Source organism: Eriocheir sinensis, chromosome 6, assembly GCF_024679095.1.
Source record: "Eriocheir sinensis breed Jianghai 21 chromosome 6, ASM2467909v1, whole genome shotgun sequence".
Lineage (NCBI taxonomy): Eukaryota > Metazoa > Arthropoda > Malacostraca > Decapoda > Varunidae > Eriocheir > Eriocheir sinensis.
The window spans coordinates 2,972,200-2,989,699 of record NC_066514.1 but is presented as its reverse complement, the minus strand read 5'-3'; the positions used below and the strand labels follow the sequence as shown (position 1 = coordinate 2,989,699).

The 17,500-nt window shown below is 50.2% G+C and overlaps 1 protein-coding gene across 45 annotated transcripts in view; it reads right to left on the bottom strand.

Moving 5' to 3' along the window:
* LOC126988490 (proline-rich protein 36-like) overlaps positions 1-17,500 on the bottom strand; it is a 150,672-nt gene that overhangs the window by 87,472 nt on the left and 45,700 nt on the right. For all 45 annotated transcript variants that reach the window (XM_050846696.1, XM_050846702.1, XM_050846724.1 and 42 more), the window contains one exon: positions 7,430-8,178. In XM_050846696.1, coding sequence (XP_050702653.1) covers positions 7,430-8,178 — 749 coding nt within the window. The remainder of the gene's footprint in view (positions 1-7,429; positions 8,179-17,500) is intronic.

Below are 17,500 nucleotides of genomic sequence, written 5' to 3'. Positions count from 1 at the left end.
GAGACCATCAACTCCTTCAAGAAACGCATTGATCGCCACTTTGCTGCGACAGGAGTGAACTGAACGTTCCCAAGAGTAGGTACACAAGTGCTTTAATCCTTCCCTGCAAGCCACTCCTGTGGCAAACGGATTGATTAAATCACTGAACGCAGGCAGCCTAGTAATGAGCCAACAGGCTTTCTGCTGCCTGCTAGTCCATGTTTCCATGTTTCCATGTTTCCTCCTCCTGCATAGTTATTAGCGTGGGAAGAAAAATATGACATAAACAAATTAAAAAACGGTCCGTGCTTAGCTTTTTTTAATATTTTTTTTTAATTTCTCCTAAACCACAATTATATTTTATTTCTTCTGTACCATGAACCTATAAAAACACTCAAGTGAATCCGATTAGTCTTCTTTTCGGCCTCTGGAAATGGGTGGAAGGGGTGGAAAGGGGTGGAAATGGGTGGAAGGGGTGGAAATGGGTGGAAGGGGTGGAAATGGGTGAAAGGGGTGGAAATGGGTGAAAGGGGTGGAAATGGGTGGAAGGGGTGGAAATGGGTGGAAATGGGTGGAAGGGGTGGAAATGGGTGGAAGGGGTGGAAATGGGTGGAAGGGGTGGAAATGGGTGGAAGGGGTGGAAATGGGTGGAAGGGGTGGAAATGGGTGGAAGGGGTGGAAATGGGTGGAAGGGGTGGAAATGGGTGGAAGGGGTGGAAATGGGTGGAAGGGGTGGAAGGGGTGGAAATGGGTGGAAGGGGTGGAAATGGGTGAAATGGGTGGAAATGGGTGGAAGGGGTGGAAATGGGTGGAAATGGGTGGAAGGGGTGGAAATGGGTGGAATGGGTGGAAGGGGTGGAAATGGGTGGAAGGGGTGGAAATGGGTGGAAGGGGTGAAATGGGTGAAAGGGGTGGAAATGGGTGGAAGGGGTGAAATGGGTGAAAGGGGTGGAAATGGGTGGAAGGGGTGGAAGGGGTGGAAATGGGTGGAAGGGGTGGAAATGGGTGGAAGGGGTGGAAGGGGTGGAAGGGGTGGAAATGGGTGGAAGGGGTGGAAGGGGTGGAAGCCTCTGAGAATACCGTATCATCACCTTCAATCCACTCCCTTCCCTTCATCTTCCTTTCCTTTCCTTCCCTTCCCCTCCTCTTCCCTCCCCTTCCCTCTTCTCCCCTCTTCTCCCCTCCCATCACCTCCAATCCACTCCCTTCCCTTCCCTTCATCTTCCTTTCCTTTCCTTCACTTCCCCTCCCCTTTTTTACCCTCTTCTCCCCTCCCTTCCCTTCCCTATGCCTCCCTTTCCTTCCCTTCCCTTCCTCTCCCCTCTTCTTCCCTCGTCTCCCCTCCCGTCACCTCCAATCCATTCCCTTCCCTTCATCTTCCTTTCCTCTCCTTCCCCTCCCCTTCCTTCCCTTCCTCTCCCTTCTTCTTTCCTCCCCTTCCCTCTTCTCCCCTCCCATCGCCTCCAATCCACTCCCTTCCCTTCCCTTCATCTTCCTTTCCTTTCCCTTCCCTTTTCTCCCCTCCCTTCCCCTCAACTCACTTTCCTTCTTCCCCTTCCCTCCTCCTCTCCTCTCCCCGCATTTCCCCTCTCCTCCCCTCCCCTCAACTCCATTCTTTTCCTTACCTCCCCCTCCCCTCCCCTGCCTCTCTGCCCCACTCCCCTTCAGACCCTATACAGCCCTTCTCTCTCCCCGCACCCTCCTCTCTGACTCCCCCCAACCTACCCCTTCCCTCATGATCTCTCCCCTCCTCCTGGCTCCTCCCCTCTCCTCTTCCCCTCCCCCCCCCCTAACGCACTCACATTATTGGTGTTTTTATCGTAAGGGAAAGTGCACGGCGGAAGAGCACTCATGGGTAACGCACGCACGCACGCACGCACACACACACACACACACACACACACACACACACACACACGAAAGACGGTCGCTATCATCGCTATCATCAGCCATAGTCAGAACATAGGCCTTTCCTAATGTCCGGCACAGAGACAGACAGACAGACAGCGGTGGAGTGAAAGCCGTTAGGGAGGGGGAGAGGGGGGGGGGAATCAATGGGGGCTGTGTTTAGCGTGTTTTTTCTTATTATTACTAAAAAAAATTACTATATATTTTTACTATTATTGCTAACTATTACTATTGAGGTAACTTTCTTTAATATTCTTTTCCGATAATTTAGGAGGAGAGAGGAAAAGTTGGAAAGTTTCGTTTAGTCGGCGCAACATCTGTGGTCATATGCCGGAGAGAGACAGAAGGGAAGGAATTACAGAAGGGAACAGACCCCAGGAGACGGGACACAACCCCCGATTAATACCTGGTACCCATTCACTGCTGGGTGGACAGGGGCGTAGGGTACCGGAAAAGGAAAAGTTGGAAAGTTTGGTTTAGTCGGCGCAACATCTGTGGTCATATGCCGGAGAGAGACAGAAGGGGAAGGAATTATAGGAGAAGGGAACAGACCCCAGGAGACGGGACACAACCCCTGATTAATACCTGGTACCCATTCACTGCTGGGTGGACAGGGGCGTAGGGTATCGGAAAAGCCGCCCAAATTTTTCCACTCCGCCCGGGAATCGAACCCGGGCTCTCTCGGTTGTGAGCTGAGTGTGCTAACCACTGCACCACGAAGCCCCTGACGAGAGAGGAAGAACTGATATAAAAGAGGGGGAGACTAAACGAAAAAGGCGAAAAAAACATGAAAAAAAAAAATCAACCTTTCCTGTAAAAAAAAAAAAATAAATAAATAAAAAATAAATAAAAGCGTGGGTGGATGTGTTCTTGTGGGGGTGGGGGAAGGAGGAACTGTCAACACACTCCACTTCTATGAACCCCCCCCCCCCTTTCCCTCCCCCCCCATCTTGTCACCTTCAACACACCTGGCCGCCACGCCCTACACCTGACCTGCTCCTCACTCACACGGAAGGGTATCGCGCCCCCCTCCACGGACCATCCCTCAGCAACCTCCCAGAGAAGAGAAGATTAGCCGAGCCGTGTTTGTGTTTGTGTGTGTGTGTGTGTGTGTGTGTGTGTGTGTGTGTGTTCCCTATGACCTGCAGTCCCCCGAACGTCGTAAATTTTGACACACACACACACACACACACACACACACACACACACACACACACACACACACAGTCATGCACAAACTTTCCTAGATGTCAGGTGCATCCTCTCTCTCTCTCTCTCTCTCTCTCTCTCTCTCTCTCTCTCTCTCTTGCAACACACACACACACACACACACACACACACACACACACACACACACGGCTCCATTTCATTATAAAGGAAGAGTTAGGGGCGGGAACTCTAGCTACGCGTGGCCTCAGTGCACATCTCCGCCTCAGAGCCTATGGCGGGCAAAATAAAACACTACCCCGGGAGACAGGACCAGTGTGACATCCGGGTTACCCCAGTTTACCTTCCCCAGGTTTCCCCAGGTCTCCCCAGGTACCCAATTATCGGCCAGCCTGAGAGGGAGGATGAACAGCTGGGTGGGAAGCCAAGCACGCTACCCACAACACCACGGAGGTACAGTAGTGAGGTTTCTGAAGACGTCACGAACAGGATTGAAGACATGAGAGCGGCATCCCACGAGGGCTCACAAGAGGGGATCAGCAAGTCACAGTAACTCGCACAAGGGCTTGGCCACACAGCGTCTGACCTAGGCTGATATTAAAAGACATCTTCGCTTCTCACATCAGCAATTTCTAAGGGTCAAAGAGGGGGTCAGCCGGGTTCTAAAAAGTGTTTCCTTAGGTTCACGGTACAGAGGAAGGGTCAGACTACCACCAGGGTCATAAAACTACTACTGGAAATGCTTGAAACTCCTACGAAAGCCTTGTCAAATATGTGTTCTTTGGCGGCGAAATGTCTTATAATACGATTTTGTCACATATTTGACAAGGCTTTCGTAGGAGTTTGTGGGCATTTCCAGGGGTAGTTTTATGACCCTGGTTGTAGTTTGACCCTTCCTCTGTACCGTGAACCTAAGGAAACACTCATTAGAACCCAACTGACCCCCTCTTCGACCTTTAGAAATAGCTGATGTAATACCAACCATACTTAAGTCTTTACTCACACAAGGAAGGAAGAACAGCCTCCGTGCCTTGTGTGGCGTACTAACATTACCTCACAGTGTCGTAATAGCTCGCGCGCCTCTCTCTCTCTCATCCCTGACCGGCGCAGCGACCAACCCCTGACGCAACAACCACGAGACCGAGAGGCAACGCGGCGCAATCTCCCGGAGGCGTCCAGGCGTCACGCTCCCACGAACAATGCCCAGGCCGAGGCGATGAAGATAACAGCTGCTCCCGGGGAAAGAGATTGCGACGTTGCTGGGAAGGGATGACCGGACAGCGTGACTAAGGGAGGGAGTGAAGAGGCGCAGGGAAGTGTTTATAGTGGCGCCATCTTCTCCTGGCTCATGCTGCCCCCCGGAACTCCTTCTTGATTCACTTGGACGGTTTCCTCTAGAGTCCGGGTTGATGGGTGGTCTTCAGGACAGCATGTGGGTAGTTTTAAGCCACTCGGCGGTGACTGAAAAATCCCAGGTGGTAGCGTGGGGATTCGAACCCGCGTCGTCCATCACGCGGTGAATGTGGGCCCAGCACGCTACCACTCAGCCACCGCAACAAGACTTAGTAAATTAAACTCGTACTCTCATTTTCAAACACTTTAAACTGACAATAAATACTTCCAAAGACCACAAATGAGCTTAGTTGAGTTCTGATCAGTATTTTTCCACGTTCATAGTGCAGATGCCTTGTCAAACTATCACTAGGCTCATAAAACTACCCAATGGCAATACCCAGAACCTCGACGAAAGAAAGGCTTGTGGTAGAAGACGAGTGAGTAGGTTACAGACACTCGAAACACTAACAGGGCGTGGCGAGCGAGGGAGTGTCAAAACGATGCAGAGAAAACAGAGGAGAGAAGGGAGACTGGATGAAGAAGGCGACGAAGGGAAAAGAGATAGAATAGAAAGGGCAGACAAGGTGGAAATGAGGGAATATTAAGACTGTAGAAAATAATTATATAGGGAAGAAGAAGAGGCTGAAAAACCAGTAGAAAACGGGTGTGAGGGTTAAGGGAGAGGCGAGAGAGGTCAGATTGGAAACACAGGAAGGAAAAATTAAGACAGGAGGGAAAAAATAGACTAGATGATTGGGAAGGAAAGGAGATTAGACAGGGAAGGAGACAGAGGAGGCAGGGGTCGACGTAATAGGCAGGGCTAGGCAGGGACGAGGAGGAGGAATACATAGAAATACATAGGAATACATAGGAAGAACAGAGACAAAAAAAAAAAAAGAGAGAAGGGGAAAATTTGAGACTAAGGTAATTGAGATGAGGAAAAGAGAGAGAGAGAGAGAGAGAGAGAGAGAAAACACCAACCCCCACAAGACTGCCCTTCCATCAGACAAGACAAACACACCAGGAAAAGGCGCAGAGGGGGGCAACAGGTGTGTGTGTGTGTGTGTGTGTGTGTTTACAGCAGAGGAGACAGCGCAAGGGCGTAAAAAAAGAAAGAAAACAATAATGAAAAAAAAAAAGCCCGCTACTTGCTTCTCCTGAAATTTGTGTGTGTGTGTGTGTGTGTGTGTGTGTGTGTGTGTGTGTGTGTGTGTGTGTTAATGAGTAAGTGAATGTTAGTGAGTGAGTTAGTTTGCCGGTATAGAAGTTAATCTATACTAAACAAACAAAACAGAATCATCGCTCGCCAAGATACTGCTTCTACACAGGTGCCAGAACAGGATGCCGAGAAAGGGGAGCACTCTTATTTCCAGCGGTGTCTTGATGGGTTGATACTTAAGCTTAACGTATAGAAAGGAGGAAATACATATGTCGGGACCCAGAAGACGAACAGAGGAATGACCATAACACCACAGTCGTAAACATCTGACAGGACAAACACGAACAAGAAGAGTAACAGATATACAACAGTCGTAAACATCTGATAACACTAACAAGGGACGGCGAGATCATTTATGGAGTAATTAACCAGGTAGCAGCGGGGATCTTGTTTCTTAATGGTCCCTCTAAGCGAGAAAAATGAGAAAAAATTACCCCTCACACAAACCATTTCATAATATATATCAAAGCATTTGTGATCAGTTTATGCATCATCTATTTTGGGGGGTTGATATCATGGCACAAATTTGGCCCGTCGCTGCTACACGGTTAATGAGTGACAAAAGAGTTGTTTTAATACAAGTTGATGCAAATAAAATATAATTAAAGATTAAATACAAGAAAAGAAGGGTCCAAAACATAACAGTGAGAGCTGGTCCAAAGTAAACCGGAGAAGGGTGTTGAGAGCATTAAGTCACTGGCCAACTCTTGCATAAGGAAATTGGACAGCGTAGGGATGAGCTTGAGTAGAAGTGAGGAGAGTACTCATGTATTTCCAGCCGTGTTCTAGTCCTCTCTTACTCAAATCGTATTGAAAGAAGGAAAATACTGAAGTTGGTGGTGAAAGCTTCAAGTCACCGGTCAACTCTTGCATAAGGAAATTGGACAGCGTAGGGATGAGCTTGAGTAGAGGTGAGGAGTGTATTCATGTATTTCCAGCGGTGTTCTAGTCCTCTCTTACTCAAATCGTATAGAAAGGAGGAAAATGTGAAGTGGGTGATGAAAGCTTAAACTCACCGGCCAACTCTTGCATAAGGAAGTTGGACAGCGTAAGAGTGAGCTTGAGTAGAAGCGTTAAAACTATTGGGCAATATTCTCAAACATTCCAAGGCTTACACACCAACATTTGACAAGGCATTCATAGAGGTTGTGTTAGTATTTCCATGGGTAGTTTTATGAGCCTAGAGATAGTCTGACAACGCTTCTGCCCCATGAACTTAAAGACTCTTATGAGAACCCGACTTGTACTGATTGTGGCCTTTGGAAATAATGGTGTGAGGGCCGAAAGAGATTAAAAAACAGATCATGTATACGGTTAACTTGTGATGAGAGACTTGTGTTTGGACTTGAGAATTAGACTGGACTGGCTGTGTTAATTACGTTACTGTCGTGTTGTTTTATGACCGGAACAGAGGGAGAGAAGAGGGTTTTAGCGGGGCAAGACGGGGCGGGGCGGGGCAAAGCGAGGAGAGGGAGGGAGGGTCAGCTGTCACTATGAAATGTTAGGGTTCTCTCTCTCTCTCTCTCTCTCTCTCTCTCTCTCTCTCTCTCTGACACACACACACACACACAGGCCTCCGAACAGTCTAGACGTGGTCGCTCCTGCTATACACACACACACACACACACACACACACACACACACACACACACACACACACACACACACACACACACACCTGACCTTCCCAGAAGCGCCCTGTTCAATATTTAATGAGTGACCTTAAACAGACGCTGACGAGACACTTGTATTCCCTTAAACGAGTAATGAAGGCAGCCCCCCCCCCCCCACACACACACACACACACACACACTGACTTACCTGGTGAACGTGATGAAGACGAACATACTCGCCGTTCCTGGGGCGGGCGGGGGCTGAGGCGGGGGCGGCGGCAGGGGGCGGGGCGCAGGGCTCGTGCAGTGAGGTACGAGAGAGCGCCTCCTCCAGGTCAGGGCTGAAGGAGGGGGGGGAGCGGGGGGGCGTTCTGGGGGGGGTCCTAGGTGGGGAGCGACTTGCCCTTGACGGGGGTCGAGGGGAAGGGGAGGAGCTGAGGGAGGAGGGACTGGAGGAGGTGAAGGTGGAGGCGGAGGAGGGGGGTGCGGAGGTAGCCTGTGGGGGGGGCACCTGCGCGGCGGCGGCGGGTGCGGCGGGGGAGGTGGGGCAGTGTGGGGGCATGGTGTCGCGGCAATGTCCCTCAAGACGCGTGTCAAGCCGGGTCTCGGAGGATCGCTGGTCTAACAGGCGGCCGGCGCGGTGTACGGTGAGGGTATCGCGCGTGGTGACCTGAGAAGTGACAGTCAGGTCAGTCTCAAGCTTGGTGAGGCCCCGGAGGTCAGCACCCAAGACGGAGGCCAACAAGCGGCTCACCAACGCGTGGTCAGGCAGCTTCCCGGAGAGGAGCGCCGCACGCAGCTGGTCGCCGTCCTCGCCAACCAGCTGCACCGCGACGCCGTTAACCAACACCACCTCCCGCTCCGTCACTGTGGTTCGGGTTGCGGCGTCCACCACCCGCGCCCGCCCCGCTCCGAACAGTTGGTCCACCGCCTCCTGAGGGTCAACCACGCCCGTGCCTGTACGCCACAATACCACCACACATGTCAGTATTAAGCCACACGCCACACGGTTGACGCGGGGATGACGCAGCGCTGAGCCACAAACGCGAGCTACCGTCCCTTCCCTTCCCTTCCCATGTGTGTGTGTGTGTGTGTGTGTGTGTGTGTGAACCGTTTTTGCTGTTTCCTGGTTGCCGTATCCCCCGTGAGTCACAGTGTTGCCAAGGTGAGTCACGTGCGCTGACGCCGTGACTTACACAAGCTACGCAAGACTCCCACATTCTTACGCCACCGCTACGCCGGAACACAGAACGTCACGCCCACTAGAAGACACTGGGCCATATTTTTAAACATTTCTGCGCCCAAGAACACGTAATTTACAAGTCTACCGTGGGGGTTTAAGGCATTTCCAGGGGTACTTTTATGACCCTGGTGGTAGTCTGAGCCTTCTTCTGTACCGTGAACCTAAAAGAACACTCATTAGAACCAAGAACACGTAATTTACAAGTCTACCGTGGGGGTTTAAGGCATTTCCAGGGGTACTTTTATGACCCTGGTGGTAGTCTGAGCCTTCTTCTGTACCGTGAACCTAAAAGAACACTCATTAGAACTTGATTAACCACCTTTTTGGCCTTTGAAAATGGTTGGTGTGTGGGTTGAGAGCATGTAACAATACCAACCATTACCCCATGAAGCACAATGAAGCACAAGGAAGCGACACTTGCCCTCATTCACGAACCCGGAAAAAAGAACCCAACCCAACGACTCCAAGCATTGCTACTTACAACAATGGTCTCTATGAAGTCCAAAAAACACAATAACAAAAAAATCCGTAATATCAAAACGACTTCTCTCCCATTTCTTTTCAGTTTACCGCATTTCCTTTCCTTTTTCCCTATAATTATACGACCTTTGACTATATTTTTTTTTACAACAAAGGAGACAGCTCAAGGACACAAAAAAAGGAAACAATAATAAAATAGAAAGCCCGCTACTCGCTGCTCCTAAAAAGAATCCAAAGAGGTGGCCGAAAGAGAGGTCAATTTCGGGAGGAGAGGTGTCCTGATACCCTCCTCTTGAAAGAGTTCAAGTCGTAGGCAGGAGGAAATACAGATGAAGGAAGATTGTTCCAGAGTTTACCAGCGTGAGGGATGAAAGAGTGAAGATGCTGGTTAACTCTTGCATAAGGGGTTTGGACAGTATAGGGATGAAAGAGTGAAGATGCTGGTTAACTCTTGCATAAGGGGTTTGGACAGTGTAGGGATGAAAGAGTGAAGTTGCTGGTTAACTCTTGCATAAGGGGTTTGGACAGTATAGGGATGAAAGAGTGAAGATGCTGGTTAACTCTTGCATAAGGGGTTTGGACAGTATAGGGATGAAAGAGTGAAGATGCTGGTTAACTCTTGCATAAGGGGTTTGGACAGTATAGGGATGAAAGAGTGAAGATGCTGGTTAACTCTTGCATAAGGGGTTTGGACAGTATAGGGATGAAAGAGTGAAGATGCTGGTTAACTCTTGCATAAGGGGTTTGGACAGTATAGGGATGAAAGAGTGAAGATGCTGGTTAACTCTTGCATAAGGGGTTTGGACAGTATAGGGATGAAAGAGTGAAGATGCTGGTTAACTCTTGCATAAGGGGTTTGGACAGTATAGGGATGAAAGAGTGAAGATGCTGGTTAACTCTTGCATAAGGGGTTTGGACAGTATAGGGATGAAAGAGTGAAGATGCTGGTTAACTCTTGCATAAGGGGTTTGGACAGTACAGGGATGAAAGAGTGAAGATGCTGGTTAACTCTTGCATAAGGGGTTTGGACAGTATAGGGATGAAAGAGTGAAGATGCTGGTTAACTCTTGCATAAGGGTTTGGACAGTATAGGGATGAAAGAGTGAAGATGCTGGTTAACTCTTGCATAAGGGGTTTGGACAGTATAGGGATGAAAGAGTGAAGATGCTGGTTAACTCTTGCATAAGGGGTTTGGACAGTATAGGGATGAAAGAGTGAAGATGCTGGTTAACTCTTGCATAAGGGGTTTGGACAGTATAGGGATGAAAGAGTGAAGATGCTGGTTAACTCTTGCATAAGGGGTTTGGACAGTATAGGGATGAAAGAGTGAAGATGCTGGTTAACTCTTGCATAAGGGGTTTGGACAGTATAGGGATGAAAGAGTGAAGATGCTGGTTAACTCTTGCATAAGGGGTTTGGACAGTATAGGGATGAAAGAGTGAAGATGCTGGTTAACTCTTGCATAAGGGGAAATGACCAATATAAGACTTTGATACCTAAAAAAAATATAAAAAAAATAAAAATTAGTTAATAAAAAGATTTAAAAAAAATACCCCAACACCTCCCTCTCACACACCCCTCCCCCCCTCCCCCCCCACCACGCCCCCCAGGGAGAGAAAGGCGTGGAGGGAAAAGAACATGGAGGAAATTCTCTCCACCTTGTCCTTCTTTATCTCCTCTCCTCCACCTCCTCCTCCTTGTGTGTGTGTGTGGGGGGTGGAGGGGGGGGAGGGGGGAGGGGTCACAGTGTCAAGATATCAAGGTAGGCATCTTAACATCCCCCCCTTCACCCCTCCTCCCTTCCCTCCTCCTCCTCCTCCTCCTCCTCCTCCTCCTCCTCCTCTCCCTCTTCCTTATCTTTCTTCCTTTACCTCTCCCTCTCTTTCCTTCCCTTCCTCTTCCCTTTCTCTCCCTTCCTTTCCTTCCTCTCTTCCTTTCCCTTTCTCTCCCTTCCTTTCCTTCCTTATCTCCTTTCTTTCTTCCCTTCCTCCTCTTCCTCCCCTTCCCATCTTCCCTCCTCCTTCCCTCCCTTCCTCCCTCCCTCACGCCTAATAAACAAGGGTGAGGTGAGGAGGGCATACCTGGTTATCCCTCCTCCTCCTCCTCCTCCTCCTCCTCCTCCTCCTTCTTCTTCCCCTTCAGACGGTGGAGTATTGAGTTTCATGCATACCGATCCTCCTCCTCCTCCTCCTCTTCCTCCTCCTCCTCCTCCTCCTCAATGTCCTAATTTTCAAATGTTCCGCTTCTCCTTTGCTTTTTTTCTTCTTCTTTTCTTCGTTTCTTTTTTATTTTCTTGTTTTTCTTTTCATGTTTTTGTTTTTTAATTTCTCGTTTTTTTTTTCCTTCTTCTTCTTCTTCTTCTTCTTCTTCTTCTTCTTCTTCTTCTTCTTCTTCTTCTTCTTCCTCCTCCTCCAACTAGTAGACACGTTTCCGGGCAGCGAATGTTCTCTTAATTAACCTCTCTCTCTCTCTCTCTCTCTCTCTCTCTCTCTCTCTCTCTCTCTCTCTCTCTCTCTCTCTCTCTCTCTCTCTCTCTCTCTCGATATGGAGGTGGGCAGGTGAATCATTAATAAGGGAGGAGACAGGTGAGAGAGAGAGAGAGAGAGAGAGAGAGAGAGAGAGAGATAGGGAAGGGAAGAAGAAGGAGGGAAGGGAGGCAATGAGATGGGGAGGAAAGAAGAGAGGGGAGAGGAGGAATGGGAGAGAAGGTAAAAGAAGAAGAGGAAGAGGAGGAGGAAGAGGAAGAGGAATGAAAATGAAGAAATAAAGAGGAATGGAAGAAAGAAAGAAGAAAAGAAGAAGAGGAGGAGGAGGAGGAGAGAAGGGAGGGAGGGAGGGAGGCAAAGAGAGAGGAAGAAGGGAGGGAGGGATGGAAGAGGAGGAGGAGGAGGGAGGAAAGGAGGAGGAGGAGGAGGAGGAGGAGAAATAGCAGGAAGAAGAGAAGGGTCCAAGCATTCCTCCTCCTCCTCCTCCTCCTCCACCTCCTCTTCCTCCTCCCTCCTCCTCCCCCTCCTCCTCCCCCTCTCTCTCTCTCTCTCTCTCTCTCTCTCTCTCTCTCTCTCTCTCTCTCTCTCTCTCTCTCTCTCTCTCTCTCTCTCTATCGCGGTATATCCTCCTTAACTCTCCCTCCTCTTCCCTCCTCTTCCCTCCTCCTCCTCCTCCTCCTCCTCCTCCTCCTCCTCCTCCTCCTCTTCCTCCTCCTCCTCCTCCTCTTCTTCCTCCTCCTCTACATAATGCAAGAGAAACGAACAATATAAAAACGTTAATAAAGAGAGAGAGAGCGTTCATTCATAATTGATAATCATCGGTAAATCTTAAATTCATAGACATTTCTTACCTCTCTCTCTCTCTCTCTCTCTCTCTCTCTCTCTCTCTCTCTCTCTCTCTCTCTCTCTACCGACTATAAACCACCCTTTCTCTCTACTTCCCTTCCCTCCCTCTCTCCCTCCCTTCCTCTCCCCCCTCCCTCCCCCCTCCCCTCCCCTCCCCTTCCCCCCCTTCTTAATAGCACACAACAAACCACTCAAATCTAACTTCCAAACATTTACTTTAGGCGTTAATGAGAGGAGGAGGAGGAGGAGGAGGAGGAGGAGGAGGAGGAAGAGGAGGAGGAAGAGATGGTATGGGAGAGGAATGAAGGAAGGAAGGGGGAGGGGAGGTGTTGGAAGGGGTGAATAGGGAGGGAATGGAGGAGAGGGAGGAAGGGGAGGAGAGGAAGGAGGTGAAGAGGAGGGAAGGGGAGGGAAGAGAAGGGAAGGGAAGGAAGGGAAGGGAAGGGAAGGGAAGGAAGGGGAAGGAAAAAGCAGTTGAGGAAGAGGGGAAGGAAGGGAAGGAAGGGGAAGGAAGGAGCTATAGAAGAAGAGGGGGGGGAGGGGAAGAGGGGAAGGGAAAGGAAGGAGAGAGGAACGGAGGAAGAAGGAAGAGGAAGGAAGGGAGCTAAAGAGGAAGAAGGGGAGGGGGAGGAAAGGGGAAGAGGGGGGAGGGGGAGGGGGGGAGGAAGGGAGGGGGTCTATCTGTAATCCTAACGCCGTTGTTTGGTTCAAGGCTTTTAAGAAACACACAAAAGAATGTACACACGAGTCCTTCCCTTTGTAGTGTTTCACCCCCCCCCCCTAACCGCCCCCTCACCCCCCTTTCTCCCCACCCCCCACCCCACTTCTCTTCGCCCCCAAACCTCTCTTCGACCTTCTCTTCCCATCTCTCTCTTCTCCCCCCCCTCTCCCCCCATCTCTCTCTCTTCTCCCCCACTCCTCTCTGCTTCTCCCCACCTCCCCCTTCTCTTCTCCCCAATTCTCTCTTCTCCCTTTTCTTCCTCCCCATCTCTTTCTTCTCCCCACCCCACCCCCCTTCTCTTCTCCCTTTTCCTCCCCATCGCTTTCTTCTCCCCTCTCCCCCCTTCTCTTCTCCCAATCCTCTCTTCTCCCTTCTCCCCATCTCTTTTATCTCCCATCTCTCTCTCTCTCTCTCTCTCTCTCTCTCTCTTTCTCCCCTTTTGACTTCCTTTCTTCCTCCCTTTTCCTCCTCTCTCTCCTTTCTCCCCACCCCCTTCACCTCTCCCCCTCCTCCCTTCTCCTCCCCATCTCTCTCTCTTCCCCATTTCACTAACCTTTCCTTCTCTCCCCACTTCTCCTCCTATTCCCCTCTCCCCTTTCTCTCTCCCCACCTTCTCCCCATCCCCCTACCCTTCTTCTCTCCTTCCTCCCCCTTCTCTTTCCTCCCCAGCTCTGATTTTCTCCCCTCTCAGCACCCACTCACTCCCCTTCCCTTCTCTTCCCCTACTTATACTTAATCTCCCCAACACACACACACACACAAACACACACACACACACACACACACACACACACACACACACACACACAGACAGAGCACTTGTTGTTCCTCGCTACCAATACGCAATTTTACGCCCTCCCTCCCCCCCCTCCCCCCCCTCCTCTCCCCCCCTAAATTGCGTTACATTCCACCATTCCTGTGGGACATGTCAACACAGAGACGGGGGAGGGAGAGGAAGGGGGGGTGAATAGGAGGGGGAGGAAGAAGGGGGGGGAGTTTAAACAGAAATGAGGCTCTTGCAAAGGGGTGGGGAGTTTCAAGTTATGGAACACACACACACACACACACACACACATACGCACACACGGGCATTGTATGGTAATCCAGTGTTTAAATTAAGAGGCGAGGTGTGTGTGTGTGTGTGTGTGTGTGTGTGTGTGTGTGTGTGTGTGTGTGTGTGTGCATGCCCCCCCCCCCTCCCCCCCTCCACCCTGCTCCCAGAGGCCTTTGTTCCATCAAAAACAATGGGCTCACAACACAGGCCTACCGCCCCCCCCTATGTCACCCCTCGACCCCCCCCATGCCACCCCCACCCCCTCTCCCCCCTCCCACACAATCTGACACCCATACCCCCACACCCCTCTCACACCCAGTCACCCCTTTTCTCTCCCAACCCCCCCACCGCCCCCCTTCATCGCCCCCCCGTGCCCGGCGCCCCTTCCATTGTTTTTCACAGCTGTTTGGGTAGACGATATCGATAATAATAATAATAATAATAATAATAATAATAATAATAATAATAATAATAATATGAAGATGAAGATGAAGAAGATAAAGAAGAAGAAGTAGAAGAAATAACAAAAAAAGTATAGAAATCGTAGTAGTAGTAGTAGTAGTAGTAGTAGTAGTAGTAGTAGTAGTAGTAGTAGTAGTAGTGGTCACGTTAATAGAAATAATAGAACTACTACTACTACTACTACTACTACTACCACTAACAACAACAACAACTACACCGGTCTCCATTACGACAAACAAGAGTTAATTAGATTGAACGCGCCTCATCAGCTGTAATCCCTTAATTAAACACCTGTCTACCTGCGCGGCCGCCCAGGTGAGAGTGGACCCTAATTGCGCGCGTGACCACCTGAGAGAAAAACGGACCCTCCTTCTCCTCCTTCTCCTCCTCCTCCTCCTCTTCTCCTCCTCCTCCTCTTCTTCTCTCTTCTCGTTGTTTCCACCTAATTTCCTTTTTTTTCCTCTATTTTCTCCTTTCCTTCTCCTCCAATTCTCCTTCGCTTTTTCTTTGTTTTCCTCTTCCTTCTATTTTTCCTCCCTCTTCTCCTCCTCCTCCTCCTCTTCCTCTTCCTCCTCATTCACTCTTCCTTTCATCTTTCCACCTAACACACACACACACACACACACACACACACACACACACACAAGGGCGGTGGAGAGGGAATCCTACAGCCTCCTCCTCCTCCTTCCACTCATCTCCCTTTTCGTCCTTTCATTTTCTGCTTGGTGGAGGGAAGGAGGGAAGGGAGATGGAGGAATGGAGAGAAAGATGTGGAGATGAAAGTGGAAGGAAGAGAAGGGAAGGGAAGGGAAGGGAAGGGAAAGGAAGGGAAGGGAAGGGAAGGAAAGGAAAGGAAGGGATGGGAAGGGAAGGGAAGGGAAGGGAAGGGAAGGGAAAGGAAAGGAAAGGGAAGGGAAGGGAAGGGAAGGGAAGGAATGGGAAGGAAGGAAGGAAGGGAAGGAAGGAAGGGATGGGAAGGAAAGGAAGAGGGAAAGGAAAGAAGGAAAGGAAAGGAAAGGAAAGGAAAGGAAAGGAAAGGAGAGGAAGGAGAGGAAGAGACGAGAGAGAGAGAGAGAGAGAGAGAGAGAGAGAGAGAGAGAGAGAGAAATGTAAGTATGTCCAGTGCCGCAACTCCTCCCCCCCCCCACCCCATGTGCTCCTGCAGGCTCTCACGACCTCTCCCCCTCCCCGTCCTTCCGCCCCCCCCCCCAACACGGTGTCCAAATGAAGCCGGGAAGCAGCCAGCCACGCCCATGACCTGAGGCTACCTGAAGGCTTGACCCCGGACCTGCGCACACACACACACACACACACACACACACACACACACACACACACACACACACACACACACACACACGGATAGATATTTGCAGTCAAAGTTGACGAAGCAAACACTGAATTGATGATGATGATGATGATGCTGAAGAAGAAGAAGAAGAAGAAGAGGGGGAAGAGGAGGAGGAGGAGGAGGAGGAGGAGGAGGAGGAGGAGGAGGAGGCGGAAGAAGAAGAACAAGAACAAGAACAAGAAGCAGAAAAAGAAGAAGAGGAAGAGGAAGAAGAAGAAAAAGAAGAAGAAGAAGAAGAGGAGGAGGAGGAGGAGGAGGACCACGCTACCCATGATGACCAAACACAACACTAGAATTTCCTCGCCGGGTTCATTCTGAAAGATGGAAATCCCAGGGCCAGCGGGTCGTGGTCAGACTGACGAGAGAGTGCAGCGGGAGCGTCATCAGAGCGGGGGTGGCGGCCGGCAAGGCGGGGCGCATCTGTGTCAAGGCTGCCGCGGCCCACCTGATGCCTATGACCCGCGGACACCACCAAACCAAACAGTCCACCGCTCCACCTCTCGAGTAGCGCCTTGTCCACTCTGCGCTCCACACGAGTCATGGGAACCCTCAAGGCCTGATCCACTCACCCACTCTGACCTCTTTGAGCAGTTCCGATCATTAGCTCTATTCCACATGTCTCAATAACTCTCTAGGAACGCAAGTCCTACAAAAGGTGTTGAACTCTCTATGAGCGCAGTCTGCAATGCTTGTGGCTTCGTGCTTTTAAAAGGTGCCGCCACATAAGAAAGTTGGAAAGTTTCGTTTAGTCGGCGCAACATCAGTGGTCATATGCCGGAGAGAGACAGGAGGGGAAGGAATCATAGAAAGGAACAGACCCCAGGAGACGGGACACAACCCCCGATTAATACCTGGTACCCATTCACTGCTGGGTGGACAGGGGCGTAGGGTATCGGAAAAGCCCCCCAAATTTTTCCAATCCGCCCGGGAATCGAACCTGGGCTCTCTTGGTTGTGAGCTGAGCGTGCTAACCATTGCACCACGAGGCCTCTCCCCGACAAAAGCCTTGGGTCTATCCGCTCCGCCACATAAGAGAGCGCAACATCTCCAGCTACAAGGGGCGGCGTTTCTGAGGTAGATGCGTGTTGCTCTGACAAGCGCCCCGATAACCCAAGGACCCCCGGCGCTGACTCATCACAGGGACCGCCGCCGGCACGGACCGATCAACACGCACAGAAAAAATCGCGTATCAAATTTATACACGAACTTTGAGAATTATTTGATAACACCGAGATAAAAAGACTGCTTGGCTCGGTGCCTTGAATATATTAACAGGTAAGAAAACACACACACACTAACCCCCTCCCCTCCCCTCCCCGACATAAGGGGAGGGGAGGGGAAGGAAGGGGAGTAAAGTGGGGAGGGAAGAAAGGGGAAAAGGGAAGAGCAAAGAGGTGGAAGAAAGGAAAGAGTAGCAGAAGAGGAAGAAGAAGAAGAAGAATAGGAGAGAGAGAGAGTATGTTTAACACCTTCAACCTGCCACCTGTCGCTACACACACACACACACACACACACACACACACACACAAAACACATAAATGGCTCCTTGCTTCCTCAGGTGTTAAAAAAAAAAAAAAATCCCGTGGGTGTCGCCAAGCCAAGGATATTTTTTTTTAAGTATTTTTTTTTTCTCACA